At 39.1% G+C, this 21,964-nt stretch overlaps 1 protein-coding gene across 44 annotated transcripts in view; it reads left to right on the top strand.

The window, feature by feature from the left end:
- The window catches only part of LOC122562121 (receptor-type tyrosine-protein phosphatase delta), a 2,454,643-nt gene that overhangs the window by 2,292,404 nt on the left and 140,275 nt on the right, over positions 1-21,964 (top strand). For 21 of the 44 annotated variants that reach the window (XM_043714668.1, XM_043714784.1, XM_043714721.1 and 18 more), the window contains 4 exons: positions 1,345-1,932; positions 2,299-2,399; positions 11,883-12,139; positions 18,293-18,383. In XM_043714668.1, the coding sequence (XP_043570603.1) occupies positions 1,345-1,932; positions 2,299-2,399; positions 11,883-12,139; positions 18,293-18,383 (1,037 nt within the window). The remainder of the gene's footprint in view (positions 1-1,344; positions 1,933-2,298; positions 2,400-11,882; positions 12,140-18,292; positions 18,384-21,964) is intronic. The other 23 variants (XM_043714693.1, XM_043714736.1, XM_043714711.1 and 20 more) reach the window with 3 other exon arrangements.

The following is a 21,964-nucleotide window of genomic DNA, read 5'->3' on the forward strand; positions in this document are numbered from 1 at the left end:
TTCTTAAACATCCAGTTTGTCCCCCCCCCCCCCCCCCCGCTACTTAGTTTAAACGTAGCTGTGTTGCAGTAGCAAACCTGCCTGCCAGCATACTGGTCCCTAACCTATTAAGGTGCAAACCGTCTCTCTTAGAAAATTTAATGCTTACCACAAAACATACCCCAGTGATCCTAGAATTTAAATCCTTGCTTCCTGCACCAGTTCCCCAGCCACACGTTCAAGTCCATTATTGCCCTGTTTCTGGCCTCACCAGCCCGAGGAACTGGAAGTAAACCGGAGATAACCACCCTGGACGTCCTGCTTTTCAGCCTTCTTCCTAATTCTCCAATGTCCCGTTGTAGTATGTTCTTCCTCTTCTTCCTGACATCATTTGTGCCGACATGAACCACCACCTCTGGCTGTTCACCTTCGTCCTTGAGGATGTCCTACACTCTGTCTGTGATGTCTTTAACCCTGGCACCAGGGAGGCAACACACCATCCTTAAGTCCCGCCTGCTGCCATAAAAGCCCCGGTCAGTTCCTCTCACTATGGCGTCCCCTATTACTACGGCTCTGTGCGATGTCCGACTCTTCCGCTTTGCCTCCACGCCAACCTTTGATTGACAGACCTGGCCGCCTCACGGACTGGCAGTGTCATCTTTCTTAGTAATCCTCTGTTGTTCTTTAAAAGCTCTGTGCAATGTCCAACTCTTCCGCTCTGCCTCTGCGGCAACTTTTGATTGACAGACCTGGCCGTCTCACGGACTGGCAGTGTCATCAGTCTCTACTGTTTCCAAAAGATTCAACTTGTTCCTGACAGGTACTTCCCCCGGCGTCTCTTGCACCTGTCTCCTCTCTGCCTTCCTCATCGTCTGCTCTTACTTGGGACTCTGGATTAATAGTCTTGCAATAATACCACTAGCTATTGCCTCCCTGTAAAACTAGCAATTTTGTCATCACTTCAAATTACATTCTGAATTGTTGGACCATTTCTCTCAGTTTGATCTTTGTAATCTCTTGAATTTCATGAGAACTTCTTGACTTCGTAATGGCTACTGATTTTTTTTTGTCAGTTCTTACCTTGAACTTATATTTATCATAAAATTATTTTGCCACAGAGTTTGGATAATTACATTAATCATATTATCACTGGTCCATATTTTCATCAGAGCCACAATCCTGAGACATTTTACAAACGTAATGAAAATTTGGGGAGGTGATTCTAAGGGAATGCAGACTTCCGTATGTGACAGTAATTCTTTCTTCAGTTGACAGCTACTTGAAATAAGCATATATTTCTCGTGCATAAATCCTGTGGGAATATTAAGGAAAAACTTCTAAAATAAATCTCATTTATTGTTACAGTTCCTGGGAAACCAAGACTCCTTGTTAGCCATACACAGATGAACACCGCTCTTATTCAGTGGCATCCTCCTGTAGAAACCTATGGACCAATTCTGGGTTATCGTTTAAAATTTGGACGCAAGGACTCTGAATTGCTGACAACGTTAGAATTTTCAGAAAAGGATGACCATTATACAGCTACTGACATCCATAAAGGCACTTCTTACCTCTTCAAACTCTCCGCAAAAAATAAGGTTGGCTTTGGGGAGGAGATTGTGAAAGAAATCACGATTCCAGAAGAACGACCGAGTGGATTTCCCCAAAACCCACGTACTGAAAGCTCCACAGCTTCAACGATTCATTTGAGCTGGCAGCCACCGGTCTTGGCAGAAAGGAATGGGTTAATTACCAAATATAACGTTTTGTACAGAGATATCAACAGCCCAAATAATCGAATTGAGCTCTCTGTCGCCTCACCCGAGACAAGTTTGAAGCTCACCAACCTAAAACCAGACACCACTTATGACATCAAAGTGAGAGCTTACACAAGTAAAGGTCCTGGTCCATATAGTCCTAGTGTTCAATTCCGGACACTGCCATTGGATCCAGGTAGGATTTGTCTATTTGTGTGCTCCTAGATGCAGGTGGGTGACGATATTAGGGAGTTGGGTCACGAGATTATGCATTAGAGATCACTCCTTTCTACCAACTTGAAAGGTAAAGTTCTTGAGTCTTAATATACTGTACTACGGAGTCTTCTGTGCTCAAGTATAAGCATACCGTTGAGACTGTGTAAACCTGCATGACTTACAAAGGTAAGTTTTAGTCACTAAGATTTATAGAAATTTAGGTTGACAACAATGCAGGTAGGAGTGGTGGTTTATTCATACATTGAACTGGTAAGAGCACTGAAACAGGTCCAAGCAGAATGTTGATACAGTCCCATCTAAATTGTCACTCTCCTTAATTTTTCAGCAGTGTTTGCAAAAAATTTTCATGTTAAAGCTGTAATGAAGACATCAGTTTTGTTAACGTGGGAGATTCCAGAGAACTACAACACTGCCATTCCTTTTAAAGTGAGTAATTTTGACAAAACTGTACAAGTTTCCTATGATATTGTTTCTATTTATTCATTCAGAGGTGCAGCAGAATGTCTTACTTATTAAAGATTATTTGTTACTCATATCTAGAGAAAACTATCATGGATAGTATTGTAAACGTGTTTTATTGCACTTCATATTAATACTCACTGTTTTAACAAAGATGTTAATTTGCTTATTTTAAGTTGAATCTCATATCAGACAAATTGTTGGAGGCAGAATCATTTGAAAACATGTTGACTGAAGTGGTATCTCAGCTTTATTGATAGGGGCATTGAATGCAAGGGGATGAGGTTAAGTTGACTTCCATAAAACACTAGTTTGGCCTTTGGTGGAGGATTGTGCCCAGTTCCAGGCACCAAACTTCTGTAAAGGTCAGAAGATATTGGAGACAGTGCAGAAAAGATTCATGAGAATGGTTTCGGAGATAAGGAACTTCAGTTAGACAGATAGATCAGAGAAGTTCAAATTGTTTTCTACATACACGAGAAGATTGTGAAAAGATTTGATAGAGGTGTTCAAAATCATGGGTCACAGCAGAGTGGACAGGGATAAACCCAAGCAGAGGAAACATTAGAAAGCACAGATTTAAGCTAATGGAAAAGAGGTACAATGGAGCCAGATTCTCATGCAATGAGTAATTAGGATCTCAAAAGCACTCTCTGAGAGTGTAATGGAGGTGGTTTAAATCAATGCATTTCAAGAGGGAACTAGGCTGCAGCACAAAGGCAGGGGAAGTCTAGTATAGGTATTGATGGGCTGAATAGCTTCCTGTGCTGTACCGTTCTGTGACTTCTGCCTTTCAATCTTATGTTTGTATATTGGAGCAAGTGTGGGCTTCTGAGCGGGGTTTAAGTAGTTGACTTAATTTTATGGTCATTGGCAGTTCCAGTGAAAATAATGCACTTTTTTGGTGGTTATACTGAGGCTTGCTACCTGAGCCATGTATAAATGGGCTTACTTACAGATAAGTGAAGAAAGTCTGCACATGGTGAAAGGAGTAGACTGGGTAGGAGGTTATCCATGTTGGGGAATAGAAAGGAGTTGTTTGTTGGGATGGGCAGCACCTGACCAAGTTGTGATCATGGTCTGATTAGAAATATTATGTGGACTAGCCTAAATAAGCTTCAAATAAGATTATGTGCATGTTTGTGTTTCTGGGGCTGAGTGACAATTTTTTTTGTGGATCAGGTCAGCCATTTGTATAAGTACATATTCCCTTTAAATGTTTTTGCACTCATGACAAATGCCCCATCTGAGGAGCCTGACTTGTGCGACACCAGCATGAAACATTTGAAGTTTTGCATGGCTGTGGAGTTTGAAGAGACGTTTGAGGGTGTCAGGATGGTGTGGTAGGGAAATGTGAAGTACAGAAGTAAAACAGAAAGAATCTGGATTCAATGTTCTGCACATTAGTCCTACCCTCCATGTTGGAGAACTGGACAGTTGCAGTTCTGTGAGGGGGCCTGACCAAATTAATTGCGTGTCTGGTGCTTAACTCATTAGTCCCAGGCTTTCCCCAGGATCTGAGCTCCCAAAGGCAGAAATCTCACCTAACCATAAATGTCAACCAATTACAAGCTGACAGTCATGCACTGTCACCGGGGGTCATGCTTGGTGCCGACTGTGCTCCAGACACTCGGTCAGATATAATCACTAGAGCTGGATGAGTGAGGGATGGCTGGGGTTCACAGCAAGTGAGGTGACAGGGACGTGAGAGGAAAGGTCATGAGAGTGGCTTTTGGCACAACCCCACCCCTTTCCTGAAGGCAGTCCAAAAGTGGTTGTGAATGGCTGGAAAGTCTAACAGCTTCGAAAGTAAGTCCAACTTGTGTGACCTAGCTCAATTACGGATGCTGGAAATCTGAAATGGAACAGTAAGTGCTGCAGAAATTCAGCAGATCTGGCAGCAGTTTCGAGTTCAGTGATCATTCATCAGCTTTTCTGTTATAGAATCACACAGCACAGAAACAGACCCTTCGGCCCAACTGTCCGTGCCAACCAGGTTTCCTAAACTGAGTTAGTCCTATTTGCTTGTGTTTGGCCCATATCCCTGTAAAGATTTCTTATCCATGTACCTGTCCAAATGTCTTTACATGTAATTGAACCTGCCTCTCCCACTTCCTCAAGCAACTCATTCCAGATATGCACAACCTTCTGTGTGAAAAAGTTTTCCGTCACATCTTTTTCAAATCTTTCCACTTCTTAAATCTTTGTTCTCTAATTTTGGACTCCCTTGCCATGGAGAAAAGATCTTGGTTATTCTATCTGTGCCCCTCATGATTTTATAAAATATATCAGGTCATCCCTCAGCCTCCTACACATGAAGGAAAAAGTCCCAGCCTATAACTCAAACCCTTCAGTCTCAGTAACATCCTTGTAAGTCTTTTTTAACACCCTTTCCGATTTAATAATATTGTTCATATAGCAGGGCAACCAGAATTCCAAATGTGGCCTTACCAATGTCTTGTACAGCCATAATATGATGCTCCAACTCTTGTACTCAGTGCTCTGACCAATGAAGGCAAGCATGCCAAACACCTTCTTCACCATCCTGTCTACATCTGATGCCACTTTCAAGGTACTCTGTATCTGCATCTCTCGGTCTCTTTGTTCGACAACACTCCCCAGGACCCTACCATTAACTGTCTCAGTCCTGCCCTGACTTGTTTAACCAAAACGCAACTCTCATTTATCTAAATTAAACTCCACCTGTCATTCCTCAGTTCACTGGCCCAGTTACTCCTAGATACCCTTCTTCACTGTCTGCTATACCACCAATTTTGTTGTCATCCACAAATTTAGTGATCACGCCTACTATATTCTGATGAAGGGTCATTGAACTCAAAATATTAACTCTGATTTTTCTTTACAGATTCTGCAAGATCTGCTGAGTTTCTCCAGCACTTCCTGTTTTAGTTGTGGCAGATAGTAACAGTGTATATCGTGCTGTGGAACAACAAACACTCACTAACAGACATTTTCAGATCCTGGCAAAAGAATGTTACATCTGTGAAGCTGTAGGTCAATTCTAGGAAATGTGCAGAAATGTCAAGACACAGTTTCTAAGCAAAAAGCCAAATGCTTACTCATTGAAAAAGATTAAAGCTGTAAAACCAACTCCTTTAGAAAATATATCCACAACTAGAAAATATATCATCATTAGAAAATATCAAGTGTTCATAGGGGATATTGATAATCCAAATGATTGAAGTTTCACGTATTTGTTTGTGTCGGTTGCTATCCCGTTACCTTTAAGTTTGATACAGGGGAGAGGTGTCTTTGCCTATCAGGCTTGTTGTGGAGTTGGACTGTGGTGGACAGAGTTAAAAATCATGCAGCGCCAGGTTATAGTCCAACAGGTTTATTTGAAACTACAAGCTTTCGGAGCGCTCCTCCTTCATCAGGTATGAGTTGTTAACAGCAATCTAGGTTTGTTCAATACATTGCATCAGTTGTATGACACTTTGATCTATTACTATAAATTCTGTGTCCTACACTCCTGCCACACTCGCTAACTGATGAAGGAGCAGCACTCTGAAAGCTTGTATTTTCAAATAAACCTGATGGACTATCACCTGGTGTGTGTGATTTTTAATTTTATCAGATTTGTGGCTGAAGAATCAGAAGTTTTGACCCATGCAAATGAACAGTTTCAAGAGCATAGGTAACACTGCAATGCAAGGAACGTAAGAGTTGAAAATGACCCCCTAATTTGCAATCAATACTTTTCATTTTTGAGTATGCATGTACATCTTGACTTCAGCATCCTTAGGATAGTAGAAGGGGTTTGACTCGCATCCTGAGAACAGCTTGTCCAGGAAAAAATCCATTGCCAAACAACTGGTCTTGGGGTAGTGGAATTTTATTAGATTTGCTTTTGGACATGAGGGAACCCAAAAAGAGAGTTGACTCTGTTGGCAAAGAATAGTGTTTTTTCTCTGTCACTGAGAAGGAAGGCACAGATTTTACCAGACTGGTGGAAATGTTCCAGACTCCCATGATCACTGAAAACCACAATAATCCATTGTCACTCAAAGTGCCAGTGACAGAGGCTGTTCTGAGTGAGCGACAATCCTCCAATCGCATAGCTGAGAACTTGGACAGTGTCCAGTCCAGCAGAAATCAACCACAGAGGGAGAATGAAGACATTCAACCAAAGTAGAGAACTTGTGTACCTCAACACAGTTGCATCCGCAGACAGTGAGTCAAAATTTGTTTTCAAAAATAGTGATGAGCTGTGAACAGCTTCATGAGAGCCAGATCAATACCAACAGATTTAGGACATGGCCAGAAAGAGAAAATCTCTGGGTCTAAATGTCCAGGATGCTGCCAAGAAGAGAAAGGCTATCCAAATCAGAAAACAGTTGTCTGCTCCAGGAATTGAGGATCCCTTATCTATCCCTTATCTTACCATACCATTATACACCTCTCTCTACCTCCCAGTCTGCCTCCAGGAGGAACATTCAATTCTACATATAGCAATTTCTGTGCTTACTATGAGTCTTCAACTTCTGCAAATAAGAAAATGTCCGAATCTCTCCATGTGCTATTTTAATCAAGGAAAGACCAATGTAATGCAATAAGTCCATTAAGGTAGTAAACAGAATAATTTCAATAAGCTTTTCGTTGCTGTCATTACACAGTATATTTTTAACTGAATGAACTGTTGACTGTTACAGAGTGATCCACCACCATGATCTGTATGGTAGAAACAGACTCTGCCATCTCCAAAAGGCACTTGAAGTGCAACAAACGTCTGACCCAATTCTAGATTTGAAATTTCAGCAACATTTTTCGAGAATGTAAAATTCACTTCCTTCAAATCAAATATTACCTAAGAATCCACAGGGAAGGCAAGGGTTCACTCCTGTTGCTTTGGATTTAAAATATCCTCGTTCAAGTACAGCTGCCTTGATAAAAAATATTTTGGGTTAAAAGTTGCTTTATCATTTAGCTAAATTTATGATTTTATTGGATCAGTACAGTTAAGAGAATGAATTCCTATTCTTGAACAAAAAATATAATTATGGGTATACATTTGGCAATCCTGTTTTGCATTTGTGCCAACATTTTTACATAAGCTATCAGCTATCAAAGCTGAACCCCTTTAAGTCACCTCTGTAGCTGTACTTACTGACCTGTCTATATTGTATTCCAATCATGTGTAAGTTAAAAGAAATATCATTGTTCTCTTGTAAATTTGTTCTTAACCTGGGAGAATGTGTGTCATTTGGACATTTTCCTTTTCTCTGTTCAGTTTAGGAGCCTAAGGATGTTTATCCAATGCAATACCATTCATCGTTTTCATTACTTCTGGCATAGCACCAAACCCAAATTCCCTTGTGCCTTATAACTATTGTTTTTGAATGATTCAGTACTCACCATTCCCTGTGTAAACTAACAGTCTGTTCAGCACACTTAACTGAGTTTCAAGTATTCCTGCAGTTATATTTGACTTATGCATCCACCAGTTCATGATAACGTCTTTAATTTCTTCTCTCTGCCTCTTTCAAACAAAGCAGCAACCAATTGAGTCCCATCCTGATTTTAAATGTTCTCTCCATTTCCTTTTCCAACTGAGAACCAATGCAGTTCTTCAGTCTCTTGGCAATTTTATGAGCCAAAGCCCAGAATTGTCTTTGATTTCTTATGAATCCTTTTTACTGCCACTATCATTTTTATAGAATCCCTACAATGTGGAAACAAGCCCTTTGGCCCAACAAGTCCACACTGACCTGCCAAAGAGCAACCCACCCAGACCCACACCCCTCAACCTTATATTTACCCTTGACTAATGCACCCAGTCTATACATCCCTGAACACTATGGGCAATTTATTCACCTAACCTGCACATCTTTGGGCTGTGGGAGGAGATCGGAGCACCCAGAGGAAACCCACACCGAAACGGAGAGAATGTACAAACTCCACACAGACAGTTACCTGAGGCTGGAATCAAACCCAGGTCCCTGGCTCTGTGAGGCAGAGTGCAAACCACTGAGCCACCATGCCGCCCCTAGAAAATTTTAAATAAGTGGTGATCACAATCTGCTACAACACAGTATTACTGCATTGATATTTTGTGCACTGTTTGTGACACTTCTGTTGGATCCAGTGTAACAGCTCCATGCACTCCAAGTTCTGGGAGGAAATCACCAAAGCCATTTTCTTGTATCAATTCATTATTTTATTTATGTCGAATAATTGTCTCCGAATTGCCTTTGAGTTTGGATGTGAGTTAGCTCACTGAATTGGAAGGTTTGTTTTCAGACGTTTCATCACCATGACTAGGTAACATCATCAGTGAGTGCCTCCGGTGAAGCGCTGGTGGTATGTCCCGCCTCTCTATTTATAGGTCTTAGTTTCTTAAGGTGGGTGATGTCATTTCCAGTTCTTTTTCTCAAGGGAAGGTAGATGGGGTATGAATTGATGTGTTTATTGATGGAGTTCCGATTAGAATGCCAGGCCTCTAGGAATTCTCGCATATGTCTTTGTTTCGCTTGTCCTAGGATTTTGTGTTGTCCCAGTCGAAGTGATGTCCTTCATTGTCATTGTGTTTTATGCCATATGTGGACACTGAAGTTGAGCTGACTGTGTCAGTGCACTCATACCGTCATTATGTTGTATGTAGGCCTGGGACCTGCATGTTACATTGGTTAGCAGAACAGGTTATAGCTCAAGACTATCAAATTTCAATCATGTATACAACCAATCAAATACCAGCTAAAGAGAACAACCAGTCAGCACCTTCTTCTCATGCATTATAAATTGTTGTTCCCTTTGAGAATTCTTGTGATTCTGTCCTGATGAATGCAGGATGCTAATGTCTTATTTCTCAACAATTCATATGTTAGTGCTTTCCAATTACAAGTTCTTCTGGATCCTTTTGCACTATCCCTCTTCTATGCATTAATTCTGTTTACCATATGACATTGGATTTACCACTATTTAGTTTTTTTTTTAAACTTCCATTACAAGCGTATAGTCTGTATAGTCACAGAGGACTATCGGGCTGCTATCTCATTAGAGAGAAAGACGAGTGGTGCTAAGTTGAACTTGAAGGTTACCACACGTCAGGCGAATGGTGAGACTGAGAAGGTGGGACTGTCAGCGTGACCTCAGCCAGTACAGGAATTGAACCCATGTTGTTACTTTCATTCTACATTGCAAGCCACCCATCCAGCCAATGAACTATAATATAAGCTGCAGGCAACCAAAGATTGATTATGTCGGTCATTATTTTCAAGTTAGAGCTCTTATCTGCAGGTAACTGCCTCACTTAACATTACTAGCTCCCTAATTATGGAATCACAAATTCTCAATCTGACACCATGAACCTCTGAACTATCCAGAAGATTCACTATCCAGAAAATTCTTGCCTTATCAGTTGCTTTGTGAAAGTCAACACATAGAATATTTATTCCAATCTCTTGTTTTACTTTTCCTTGTCATGTTTGGGGAAGATTAGTTTTTTTTTCACTCATGGACATGGGCATGGCTGGCTGGCCATCATTTTATTGTCTGTCCCTAGTTGCCTTTGAGAAGATGGGGTTAACATGCCTTCTTGAACCGCTGCAGACCATATGCTGTTGGTTGACCCACAATGCTGTTAGTGAGGGAATTCAACAATTTTGACCCAGCAACAGTGAAGAGACTGCGATATACTTCCAAGTCAGGGTGCTGAGTGGCTTGGAGGAAACTTGCAGCTAGTGATGTTCCTATGTTTCTGCAGTCCTTGTCCTTTTCCAAGGACATGCTGATGGGTTTGAAAGGTTCTTTGTAAGGATCTTTGATGAATTTCTGCAGTGCATCTTGTTGATAATATTCAGTGCTGCTATTGAGTATCAGTGATGGAGGGAGTGGATGTTTGTGAATGCAATGTCAGTCAAGCAGCTGCTTTTTCCTGGATGATTTCAAGCTTTTTGTCTGTTGTTGGAACAGCACACATCCAGGCAAGTAGGGAGTGTTCCATTACCATCCTAATTTGTGCTTGGGAGATGGTTAACAGGCTTTGGGTAGTATTCATAGCCTCTGACCTGCTCTGATACCCACTCAATTCATGTGACAATCCAGTTGAGTTTCTGATCAACAGTAATCACAAGGAAGTTGATAGTGGGGAATTCAGAGATGGTAATACCATTGAATAAGTATGGGGTGGTAATGACATTGTTTCAATTTGGAGATGGTTATTACATGGCATTTGTGTAGCTAACTTGCCACTTGTCAGCCCAAGCCTGGATACTATCCAGATCATGCTGCATTTGAACATAGACTGCTTCAGTATTGGAGGACTCTCAAGTGGTACTGAACATTGTGCAATCATTGGTGAACATTCCCACTTCTGACCCTATAATAATAGGAAAGTCATTTATGAAGCAGCTGAAGATAGTTGGGACTAGGGCACTTCCCTCCGAACTCCTACAGAAATATCCTGGAGCTGAGATGACTGACCACTAACAACCACGACCACATTTCTATGGGCCAAGTATAAAACCCACCCACTGGAGATTTTGCCCCTGATACTTATGGATTCCAGTTTTGCTTGGATTTCTTGATACTACACTTTTAACCTTGATGTCAAAAGCTATCACTCTCACCTCACTAATGCAAACTATTACAGGAATTAAGCTCCCTTTCTTCAACTCATATCATCATGTTGCTGTCTCTTGCTTCACGATTTGGATTGTTTTCTGCAGGTGAAGTTCCGATGTTACCTTTCCTGTATAACTATTAAAGGTGGCCAGCCAATAATCACCCAAATCAAGCTTAAAATAAAGAAAATTTATCTCTTTGTCATTTCTCAGTATCACCTATCTCCGAGTTGTGGAAACTACCTATAGCACTTGAACCTTCTGTGTATACCCTTGTCTATAAATGACTCTGAGCCATTTGAACTGGCTGTGCTTGATTGTTCATGAAGATTCAAGCCTCTTGTTCAAAGTCACTCCATTTCTAATCAATGATTGCTCCCTCAATTTTGGTACATCCTGAACCACTAGTTACAGGATCAAAAATTCTACCAAGTATTTGATATATTTTACAATAAGTGTTCGTGTTCAATTCCTACAACATGTATACATTGCAAAAAAATTGAACAAAGAACGCTGAGTAAATGCTTCTGGAATACTTGTTGCAAAAGGTTTCAGTTTTCTGCGATAGAATGTTCTGATGTTTTTGGAAAACTATTAATCCAAGAGCAACATTGGTTTTAATCTACATTTTAATAAATTAACACAACCATTACAAAAAACATACACTGTACAAGCTGGAAATATGAAATTAAATAGAAAATTTTCAGTGGGTCAAATAGTTCGGTTCTGAGGGAAATGGTTAGCGTTGAAAGTAAATAACTCTTCACAGAACTCTTGGTATGTCAACTACAATTTGGGTGCTTCAGAATTAATTGTAGCCAATGGGTTATAAAGGAACTAATGGAGTTTTTCTTTTCTGACTGATTAGATCATCTACAATAATGACCACATTGAAGTGGATGGAAGAGCTACACAAAAGCTAATCACCAATTTAGACCCTGACACGTCGTATTCATTTGTTTTGACCAATCGAGGAAATAGTGCTGGGGGCCTACAGCAAGTGGTCTCAGCACACACCGCTCCAGACCTGCTTCGCACCAAGCCAGTCCTGATTGAGAAAACCAATTCTGATGGAATGCTGACAGTTGAACTGTCAGCAGTGCCAACACCACCAGCCCCAGTAAAGTAAGCAAAGCTCACCTAATAACCAGTAATCTAGATTTCTACTCATGTTTCTTCTCTTAGGATTGTGCACTTACAGCTTAAATAATGTTTAATGATTTTCAAGAGTGGCTGCTAACTTTTTAGTTTTTGTCTCATATCTAACAAAAAGATGCAAAGGAGGTGGTCAGCTGAAGATAAAACAACCCAGGTTGGTGGTAACGTGTAACTGATCAGTCTGCAGGAAGTTTGGTAATATTTTGTTGAAATATTTCCTCCTTCTGTGAGCTTGTGGCACCCCTTCACAGATTATTGTCCCACAAGCTGGAATTTCTTAAGGTATACCATGACAGAGATCACCAGCGCCTTCTATCTCCAAACTCTTCTGCAAGATGCAAATATTCAATTATCATTCTTAACCACATTTTGCACAGCACATTGACTATGATTATAAGAATACAGACCAATTTCTGCAAGGTGATCATGTGAGGCCTTTTGAAACAATGCTCCTTCACTTCATAGAAGTGCATATACTAGAAGCAGGAGTCAGTCATTTGGCCCTTCCAGCCTGTTGCATCACTTAATATCATCATGGATGATCATTTAATTCAGTGCCCTGTTATCACTTTCTCTCCATTTCCTTTGATACCTTTAACCCTACGTAATATGTCAAACTACTTGAGAACATTGAATGTTTTGTCCTCAACCATTTTCTGTGGGAGAGAATTCCACAGGCTCACCGCTCTCTGGCTGAAGTAATTTCTCCTCATCTCAGTTCAATGGCCTATCCCATATCCTTGGATTGTGACTCCTGGCTCTAGACTCTCTAGTCACTAGGGATGTTCTCCTTTCATTTATCTTGTTTAGTCCAGTTAGAGTTTTATAGGTTTCTATGAGGTCTGTCCTTACTCTTCTAGTGAGTATAATGCTAACTAATCAAGTCCCTCTTCGTACATCAGTTTTGCCGTTCCAAGAATCAGTCTGAAAAACCTTTGTTGCCCTCCCTCCGTAACCAGAACATCTTTCCTTCAGTAAGAAGACTAAAATCTTCCTTGTACAAGGCCCTGTACAATTACAGCAAGACATCCCTGCTCATGTGCGTGAATCCTGACCCTATTAAGGCCAAAATACCATTTGCTTTCTTCACCTGGTGAAAATTTGTTGCAGCCAGAAAATGTGGGTTGGATGTGTACAGGGAAGACAGCCTTCATGGCACCAGTGCTTTATTTCGGCAGTGGTGGGATAGGGAAGTTTATTTTAGTTTATTTTGTCTGTATTACCATGGGCCAGACAGGAGACAATAGTCCCACCTACAGCCAAATAACGTTCCATGAGCATGAAATAGCCTGAGCTGGCATGTTGCCGAGAATCCTGGGCGTCACCTCTTCAGGAAAGATGTCAAGCTTCAGTCAGGTTCTGAAGAAGTCGAGCAGGATGTAATCAGAAGTGATAGAGTTCAGTTATGTGGACATGTTGGATAAGTTGGGAAGGGCTTTCTAGAAGAAGAAAAGGTGTCATAATTTATTGAGTTTGCAAGAGAGGCCTTGATAGAGCAAATAAAAGTAATTATTCCCTTTGATGATTGAATCAATAACCAGAGATCATTGCTTTCCAATGGCTTTGAACCTAACCCAAGAGGAGATGAGAATTTGTCCACAAAGTGTTTTACTTTGGAACATTGTTCCTGGAAAGCTGATTTGAGCTGATGCCATTAATAAATTTTAAATGGAAGTTGACAGTTGCTTAAGGATGAGGAGCTTGTTACAAAGAAGACAATGTGAGGAACCATGAGCTACTGCCCTTTTAAAGAGTCAGCACAGGCACAATAAACTTCTTGTGTTAGAACATTCTCGTCTGCTTGATCTCAACTGTTGTCATAAAAGTTTGCTGTGGAAATTGCTTTTGGAACTTTGAATGTCAGAATCCTCTCCACCTGTCACACTGAAGCTGTAGGTGTTTTACATTGTTGTAGCTGGGTGCTTGTCATGTTCTTTTTGAAAGAGGAATGATGGGCTGTCAATTATTAGTTTTCTTGTAAGCTAGTTTTATATATTACACACTTATCTTCCTTCTGGATTCCTATTGTTGTGTGCTGACTCTCTTGTTGTTCCATCGCTCTCTTCCCATCCAAACAGGCCCATTTTCACTAAAATTAAGGGCTTGGGACCCACTAGCTATAACAGCTGACTGGTTAATTACTGCCTTTCTCTCACATCAGTCCTTGGTTTGTAAGGCTTCCTGATGTTCATCTGTGTAGTCCCCACCCTCCCATGGCCTGAAATTGCCACTAAACATCATGTTGTGGTTGGACTGCAGTACCATTCACTCCGCTGCATTTTGTGCACCTTCTATTGTCCTTTATTCATCTTCTCACCTTTTGGTTAATTTATATCTTGATTATGATTAATGTTTGTGATTTATACTCATTCAAGACCTGATTCTTATTTGAGTATTTTGTCCCTTCAATCCATTTTTAAAAATAATGCCACCTGAGTCGAATTTTATTACTATTTCACATTGATTGCATACATTTTAGAATAAATCTTGTGATTTCTCAATTGCCTGCTTAATGTTTTTCAATGACCATCAGTTGGAGTTGCTTGACTTCAGGAATGCCCTCTTGGGAACTGCATTGTATTGCTCATCTCTTTCTAGTTATCTCACACAAATACATTGGGTTAAACAGGGTGCCCCACCACAGCTTTACACACTACTGAATGAATTTACACGAATGGTACTCCATTAACTAGCTGCCACTTTCACTTGGTTTACAATTGTGGGAGGCAATCTTTATAGTAAACATCCATGGCTTTTATTTCCTGGATAATTACTTTGTCAGGAAGTTCATCTACTGCAAGTTCTTATCAGCAATGCCATAGGAAATACACTAGTAATTTCATAAGAGCCCTGGGTATCAAGAGTGCTTTGCTTAAATCTCTCTTTCCCATTAAGCTTGGTTCATAAAAGTTTTGTTTTAATAAACAATAAAATGTTTGCTTTGAGAGGCATTGATGTGTTCGAAAATCTGTCGTGGTCCCCCAACATCATCTCACTTTTGTTTTGGGTGATGCTGGTGCAATAGATCAAAACTGATTAAAAGATTGTTGTCTCCCACCGAGCCACCCTCACCTTTCCTTACCTCCACAGTGACAATGGAATCCAACTGTTACGAAAGAACAACTATAATTCCAGTGAAATTTTAGGAATAAAATTTCAAAATGATGAGACTATCTATTATGGATTAGTTACTGACTCTGATAATACCTGTCGAGACAAACATCTAGCACCTTTATCTCAACCTCAAGCAACCTAATCATCTTTAATGGTCACAATTGTGAGACGAAAATAAGAAGTCACTGAGAAGGACAATGATGATGAAATCACTAAGTTACAGTTTCCATGGGTGGTATTCTTGTGTGCGAGAACAGAAACGCATGCACCCAAAAATTGATGGGATGGCAGATTATGCAATGGACAAAGTTAGCTGGACTTATTAACATTGTCTTACCATAAATCAATAATGATGTAGTAATATCAACATTATATGCAACACTTCAGGAAGCTCATACTGAAAATTCTTTTCTCCTTAACTAATGAAACCAAAAGATAGCGTAGAACTAGTGATCAAGAGTAAAGAGAAAGTACTATGGAAATAAAGGGAAATAAAGTGATTGCAAATTAAGCTAAAAATAGCAATGGTCGAAAGGACATTGTCTTTTGTTCCTTGAGAAGTTATGAATAAATAGCAGGGTTAATGTGCAGGCATTCTTTATCTTTGAGGTGCTTTGATTAGCAACAGTGGAAAAACCTTTTATAGCACATTAGATCAAAAATATCCCAAAGATGTAACTGGATCACCTCCTACCATGCTGTGGGTTACATAATAAAACCAACTGGAATTTGGTTTGCAAGACCAGCATCAAAATTGATTTAGTTTTTCTTTAAAAAAATCCTTCAGGAGCTGTTAATGGTGGAAATACAATTTCATTGTTCACTGTCTGGACCACCAACTTTGAGTGGCATGTCAGCACTATCTAGCATGCAATTAAAAAGGCACATCTGACCTGAATTACCAAACCTAAATGTCTGTGGCAGGGCTCATTCACATTAATAACTTAAATCCAGCGATTTTATTACACGCAATTAATTTCTCTGTCGAAGCTATTGGTATGATAGCAGTTTTTCTTGTTTAGTCAAAGTTCAAGGTGCAGCAGCAACAACCATCCAGAGTCTCCATATGTAGAATTAGAACTTCCAGTGTCTCTTGTCTTTACCAAAACTGATGAGTTCAAGAAATGTCTGAACCACCGATGGTTTTGGCAAAATCTATTATGTTAACAAAGTCAGTTTTCTGTGTTCTGAAATGAGAGTCTCTCACTGTTGCTAAAAGGAGTGAATCAAAAATGAGCAAGGGTTCTGTACATTGCTGCCTCATACTGTTTCACAAGATAGCAAGCATTGCGATGTGAGAAAAATAACTCCTTAAAGAAATGAAAACAAGACAAGAAATCTTTAGTTTTCTCTCTGTGTGTCGTTCATGTTGTTCACTGTGTCAATAATGTATCTTGGTTTTGCTATGTTGTCCAACCAAATAAAAGTTGCTGCTGGAAGGTGAAGTGTTAGGTGTGCTTCTTTTGCAGGTCTACTTGTCTTTTACTAGAAACTTACAAATGACTTGCAACTTCAAGAATGGGATTTTCTTTGACTCTATCTTGTGGAATGAGCATTAAGTCTAACTTTAGGGCCAGTCAGAATTTGGAGATATTAGCTATCAGTAATCAAATGATGATTTAAAAATATATCAACTCGTGGCAAAAAGTCCACAATATAATAGTTTTTTTTTAATTTAACACTGTCAACATGTTGAAATGTCCAAAATCATTTTTCATTGCCACAATGGGGGAAGAAAAATACGACATTAAGCAGAAGGAGCTGTTGAGAGAAGTGATCAAAAGCTTGGTCAAAGAGACAAGTTGTAAGGAGGATGGTTGAAACGTACAAGATTCTGAGGGATCTTGACAGGTTAGATATGGAACGGACACCTCCTCTTATGGGAGAATCTAAAACTAGCAGTAACTGTTTAAGAATAAGCGGGTTCCACATTTTCAAACAGACATGAGACAAAATCATTTCTTTGAAGGTTGAGAGTCTCTGAAACACTCTTCCAACAAAAGCAATTGGAGCAGAATTTTTCACTGTATATAATGCAAAGGTGGATAAATTCTTGGTAAGCAACGAACGCATAAGATTGATAGATTAGGTGGGAATGATTTTGAGGTTACAATTAGATCAAGCATGATCTCATTAAATGACAGAGAGGTTTGAGGGACCTGGTGGCATCCTCCTGCTCCTTATTCATATGTGATAAAAGAGGAGAGGTTTGGGAAGGAAATTTCAGATTATCACAAAGGAAAGAAGGTTGTAGCAGAGGCCAAAATCCAAAGGGGGGGGTTTGGAGTGCTGTGGTTAGTGTTGTAAAACTGGAGGAACTTGGGATATAGGAAGGAATGAGATAATGAATTGATTTAAAAAGGCAAATGAGAATTTTGATTTTGACGCTTTTAATGCACTGGGAACTAAAATAAAATACTTGACCAGGAGGTGATAGATGAGTGGGATGTGGTGTGGAACAGGACACAGACATTACACTTGCAATGAACTGATACCTAAGGAAAGTGAAGGATGTCAGATGACCAGAAGAGTACTTTGGTCTTGACGTGATCGGGACATGCATCACAGTAATAACAACCAAAGAAAATGAAAGTAAGGCAGAAACAGATGATCTTTGAGGTGGGATTTGGTGATATTGATGATGGTCGATATTGGGTGGTATAATTGAAACTGGTCTTGAGAGGTCATGGGAACTGGGCAACTTTGAATTGGTATTTAAATTTACAGCAACCCAATTTTGTTTTCATTGACTTCAGTAGAAATGGGGTGGAATTGGTGACTGATTAACCATCACATTTTCTTTCCAAAGAAAATCTCATCCCTACTGATAACTTGGAAATCAAGTCTCAAATCTTCTTGTTGAACCAGGGATCATGTCTATGTATATATCTAGAGAATATCTTTGTTTTGAAATAATATCTGGCTTAGGAAAATTGTCTGTTTAATTAGGTGACCTCGGCAATTTTGACATTGTTATCAATTAACCTTTGTTTTTTCTTTTAACAGAGGCTACTATATAATTGTTGTGCCTTTGAAGAAATCCCGTGGGAAATTTATCAAGCCTTGGGACAGTCCCGATGAAATGGATTTAGAGGAGGTAAGTGTGCAGCTGGTGCACAGTTAACTGGCTCATAACAGGAAAGGCAAAAAAAAGAAGCAATCAAGTTAATTGTGTGCTTGCATGCAGCAACTTCTGTTTGTATTTCTGTGCATATTTTGCTACTTACTAAAATTAGTTCCAGAAATTGGGCTGGCAGTACCTTGTAAATAGCAGTTTAGTTGACCAAAATCAGTATTATGTTTCAACAAACTGATTTTCTTCCCATAAGTATGTCATATTGATACCTCAAAAGAACATTACACAATTTTAGTAAATATTTGCAGTCATTTTCTGTCATAAAATGTATGAGGAAGTGGAACGGGAAAGCTTTTGATCACTGTGTCCAACTTCTACCATAAAGGACTGTCTTGGCTTATTTTTCTCCCTGGAGGAGTGAATAATCATTGATAATATTTCCAAGAAAGGAAAGTAAGTGGTAAATTTGCTCCTAACATCATGAAAAATAAGTCCTGATATCAGACTTTAATATTCTGCAACTCTAACCTGTTACATTCCACAAGTCATATTCCCAATCTTTCCAGCAAGACCAAACTATGGTGTTTCATAGGACATATAATTATCCTGTTTGCAATTACCTGTTTAGAAAATATCATGGTTGGGTGTTTATTTCATACAAAAAAAAGCTGCAAGATCAACATGTGTGTTCTGTTCATCAGGCTTGCTCATTTCATAACTATATCAAATTGATTCTATTGTACACTTACTATATCAACTTAATTTCCAAAGGATAGGTCTCTGATTTTCAAAGACAGTTATTCAACTTTATAGAAAATGCATCTTTTCACATACCACTTGTGCAACCCTTTTCTGTTACACCCGGCACATAAAATTTCCAATAGCATTGCAACCATTAGTCCATTTTTCTTCAATCAACCACCTCTTAGCAGTGGTAGTGGCACTTCATGATAAAGAGTTATAATCAGCTTTAAAATCGAGTCTTTTGTGTTTGATTGAGTATTTAATCATCCCAGCTTATGCTTCACTCAATCATGTATTTATCCACTCGCTTTTGAAAGAGTTAATCAAAATAGTACCGACTGCTTTTGCTGGAAAATTATTCTACATATTCATTACTACAGGGACAAATAGCTTCCTCCAATCTCCAGTCACATTGTGGATTGTTAACTATAAACATCTGTCTTCCTACTTCTGTGCCTACTCTCAATAGACCATTTAAAAAATCATCAATACCACTCAGCATTTCATAGATTTGGATCATGGGCCCTCTCAATTTTCTTTCCACTAAAATGAAAATAACTTAAAATCAGCAAGCCCTACATGATGATTTAGAGCGTTCGCCATTATGCCCTTGCTGTTATGATGGTAGGCTGGAATACATTATGCACATTGTTTCCTTATCAATGACCTATAACAGGTTATAATTACTTATTTTGGCTTCTTATCAAATGCTTTTTTGCTGTCATCTACGATTTGATTATTTTTATTCATGACCACTCCATAATGACTAGAGATTTTCAGTAAATGACAAATAATCAGACTTGAATGATTTCCTCCTCTTCCATTACTAATGGGAACTCTTTTGTCTATCTGCTCGCTGTTTCACATTTCAGTGTACACTACTTCACATTTGTCTAAGTTATGGTTTGACTGCCATTCTACAGCCCATCTGTTTAATTGATAGATACTCGTGAATGCTGATCACACACTTGTAATTGTCACACTGCCATACAGCCGGATGTCATCAGCAAACATTATGGTGTTATCATCAACCCCCTCTCTATTATACAGAAATATTGAGAGCAGTGGGGTCACTTAGAATAGATGTTTTCAGAATTATTCCAATCATTTTTCCTGGGTGGAGTTTTCTCTGTTTATTATCAGTTTTGATTTTATTTAATCATGCCAGTTTTCATTCCATTCATCTAATTTGTCATTAGTTTCATCCACTTTTAACCCTTTTAATAGTTTTACATGCGGAACTTTATCAAAACCTTCTGAATGAGGCAGACCTTATCATTCTTTAAGGCATTTGCCTTGTTCAAATAAGTGTCAAAAGCATCCTGCATAAAGTTTGACAGGTCATTCCATTATGAATCTTAATGATGAATGACTGATCAGTAACTTTTGGCCATGCTCTTTTATTTTAAATACCTGGATAGCGTTCCTTATGATGCTTAGTCGTTCTGGTTCTGATGCTCGTAATCAGCTGTAGTCCATGAGGCTCTATAAGCTCAAGTAGCTTGATGGGCATCAGTCCAGATCAAGCATTGGGCAAGACATAAGCTATCAATCGCCAAAAGGGAGATTGAACCCACGTTGTAGGCATCATCAAACAAACTCAGCTACTTAACACATCCATTTCTGGCCCAACTAATTATATTTACTAGAGCTTCACACATTTCCTCCTTAGGTTTTATTGAAGATTCTTGTCCATGTGTCTGATAAAAAAAAATTCATTGAGTTTCTTTGCAATGTGTGCTGTTGAAATGATACTTGTGTTCACTAATTGTTTCAGCCTCAGTATTTAAATCTGGGATTTGACCACAGGCTTTTAGGATAAATAATTGATTTATTTTGATCCATCTGCAATTTCATGACAGTCTGCAATATATCATTCTCGTGCTTTCAATCATGGGGCAAGGTTTCTCATCTCTTCCTGTATGAATCTAGTTATATTTGACTCCTCTTCTTTAATCAATGTAAATTATATAACGTGCTGATGCCTGCTTTTATCACTTGGTAGACTTAGATCATATCCCATCTTTCTTTTTTCTGGCAGGAATGCATTCCATCCTATTATATAGCAAAAACCTTTCCAGCTTTTCCCGTTCGTTGTTTTATTATAACATTGCTGTTTTGATTTTGATTTTTTAAAATACTTTGATGGCTCGTTCGACTTGCAACTTTAAAGAAATATTAATTGCTTTTCTGAATTAATTATGATTTATTTTTGGTTAAAATAGATCAAATTTTTCTTCTTAATTTCTGTGTTTCATTTGTATATTTGTTGGGTCTGGCTAATTTACTTCAGTCATGAGGAGAGAAGGGGAGGTAGAACACAAATTCTGAGTCAGCTCTCATTGAAAGAAGATTACAGTGAGTCAAAGTATGCCAGGTTGTTGGGAAGGTTATGATAGATGGTACCTTGCTGCATTCCATCCTATGGTCCAGCAAGATTCATCCCTCTTTATTCCCTGTCACGCAAGCATCAGTTATGCTAAGTTGCTAGGTTTTTTGTGAGTGAACCAAAGTCAAGTAGGTGATATTGTTTGAGGCTATCCATATTCTACTTAATGCTGTGGCAAATAAGATCAACAAGCCTCCCTCAAAAGACGCCAGCAAAATTGTAACAATTAATATACTGTGATAATTAATTGGAATGCATACCCCATTTAAGTACATAAACTACTTTAGATTTTTTTGTGTGTTTGAGCTACAAAGAAGTATTCATTGATTTCAATGAAGAATACTGGGCACTCAGAGTTTGAGGGCATGCGTTAGAATAGAAACCACAGATGTGGCCATAGCTCCAATTTAGAACCAGGCTCCCATAAATATTTTTATTCCAATACAGAATAATAAAAATATGTTTGATA

This window comes from Chiloscyllium plagiosum, chromosome 2, assembly GCF_004010195.1.
Source record: "Chiloscyllium plagiosum isolate BGI_BamShark_2017 chromosome 2, ASM401019v2, whole genome shotgun sequence".
Taxonomy (NCBI): Eukaryota; Metazoa; Chordata; class Chondrichthyes; order Orectolobiformes; family Hemiscylliidae; genus Chiloscyllium; species Chiloscyllium plagiosum.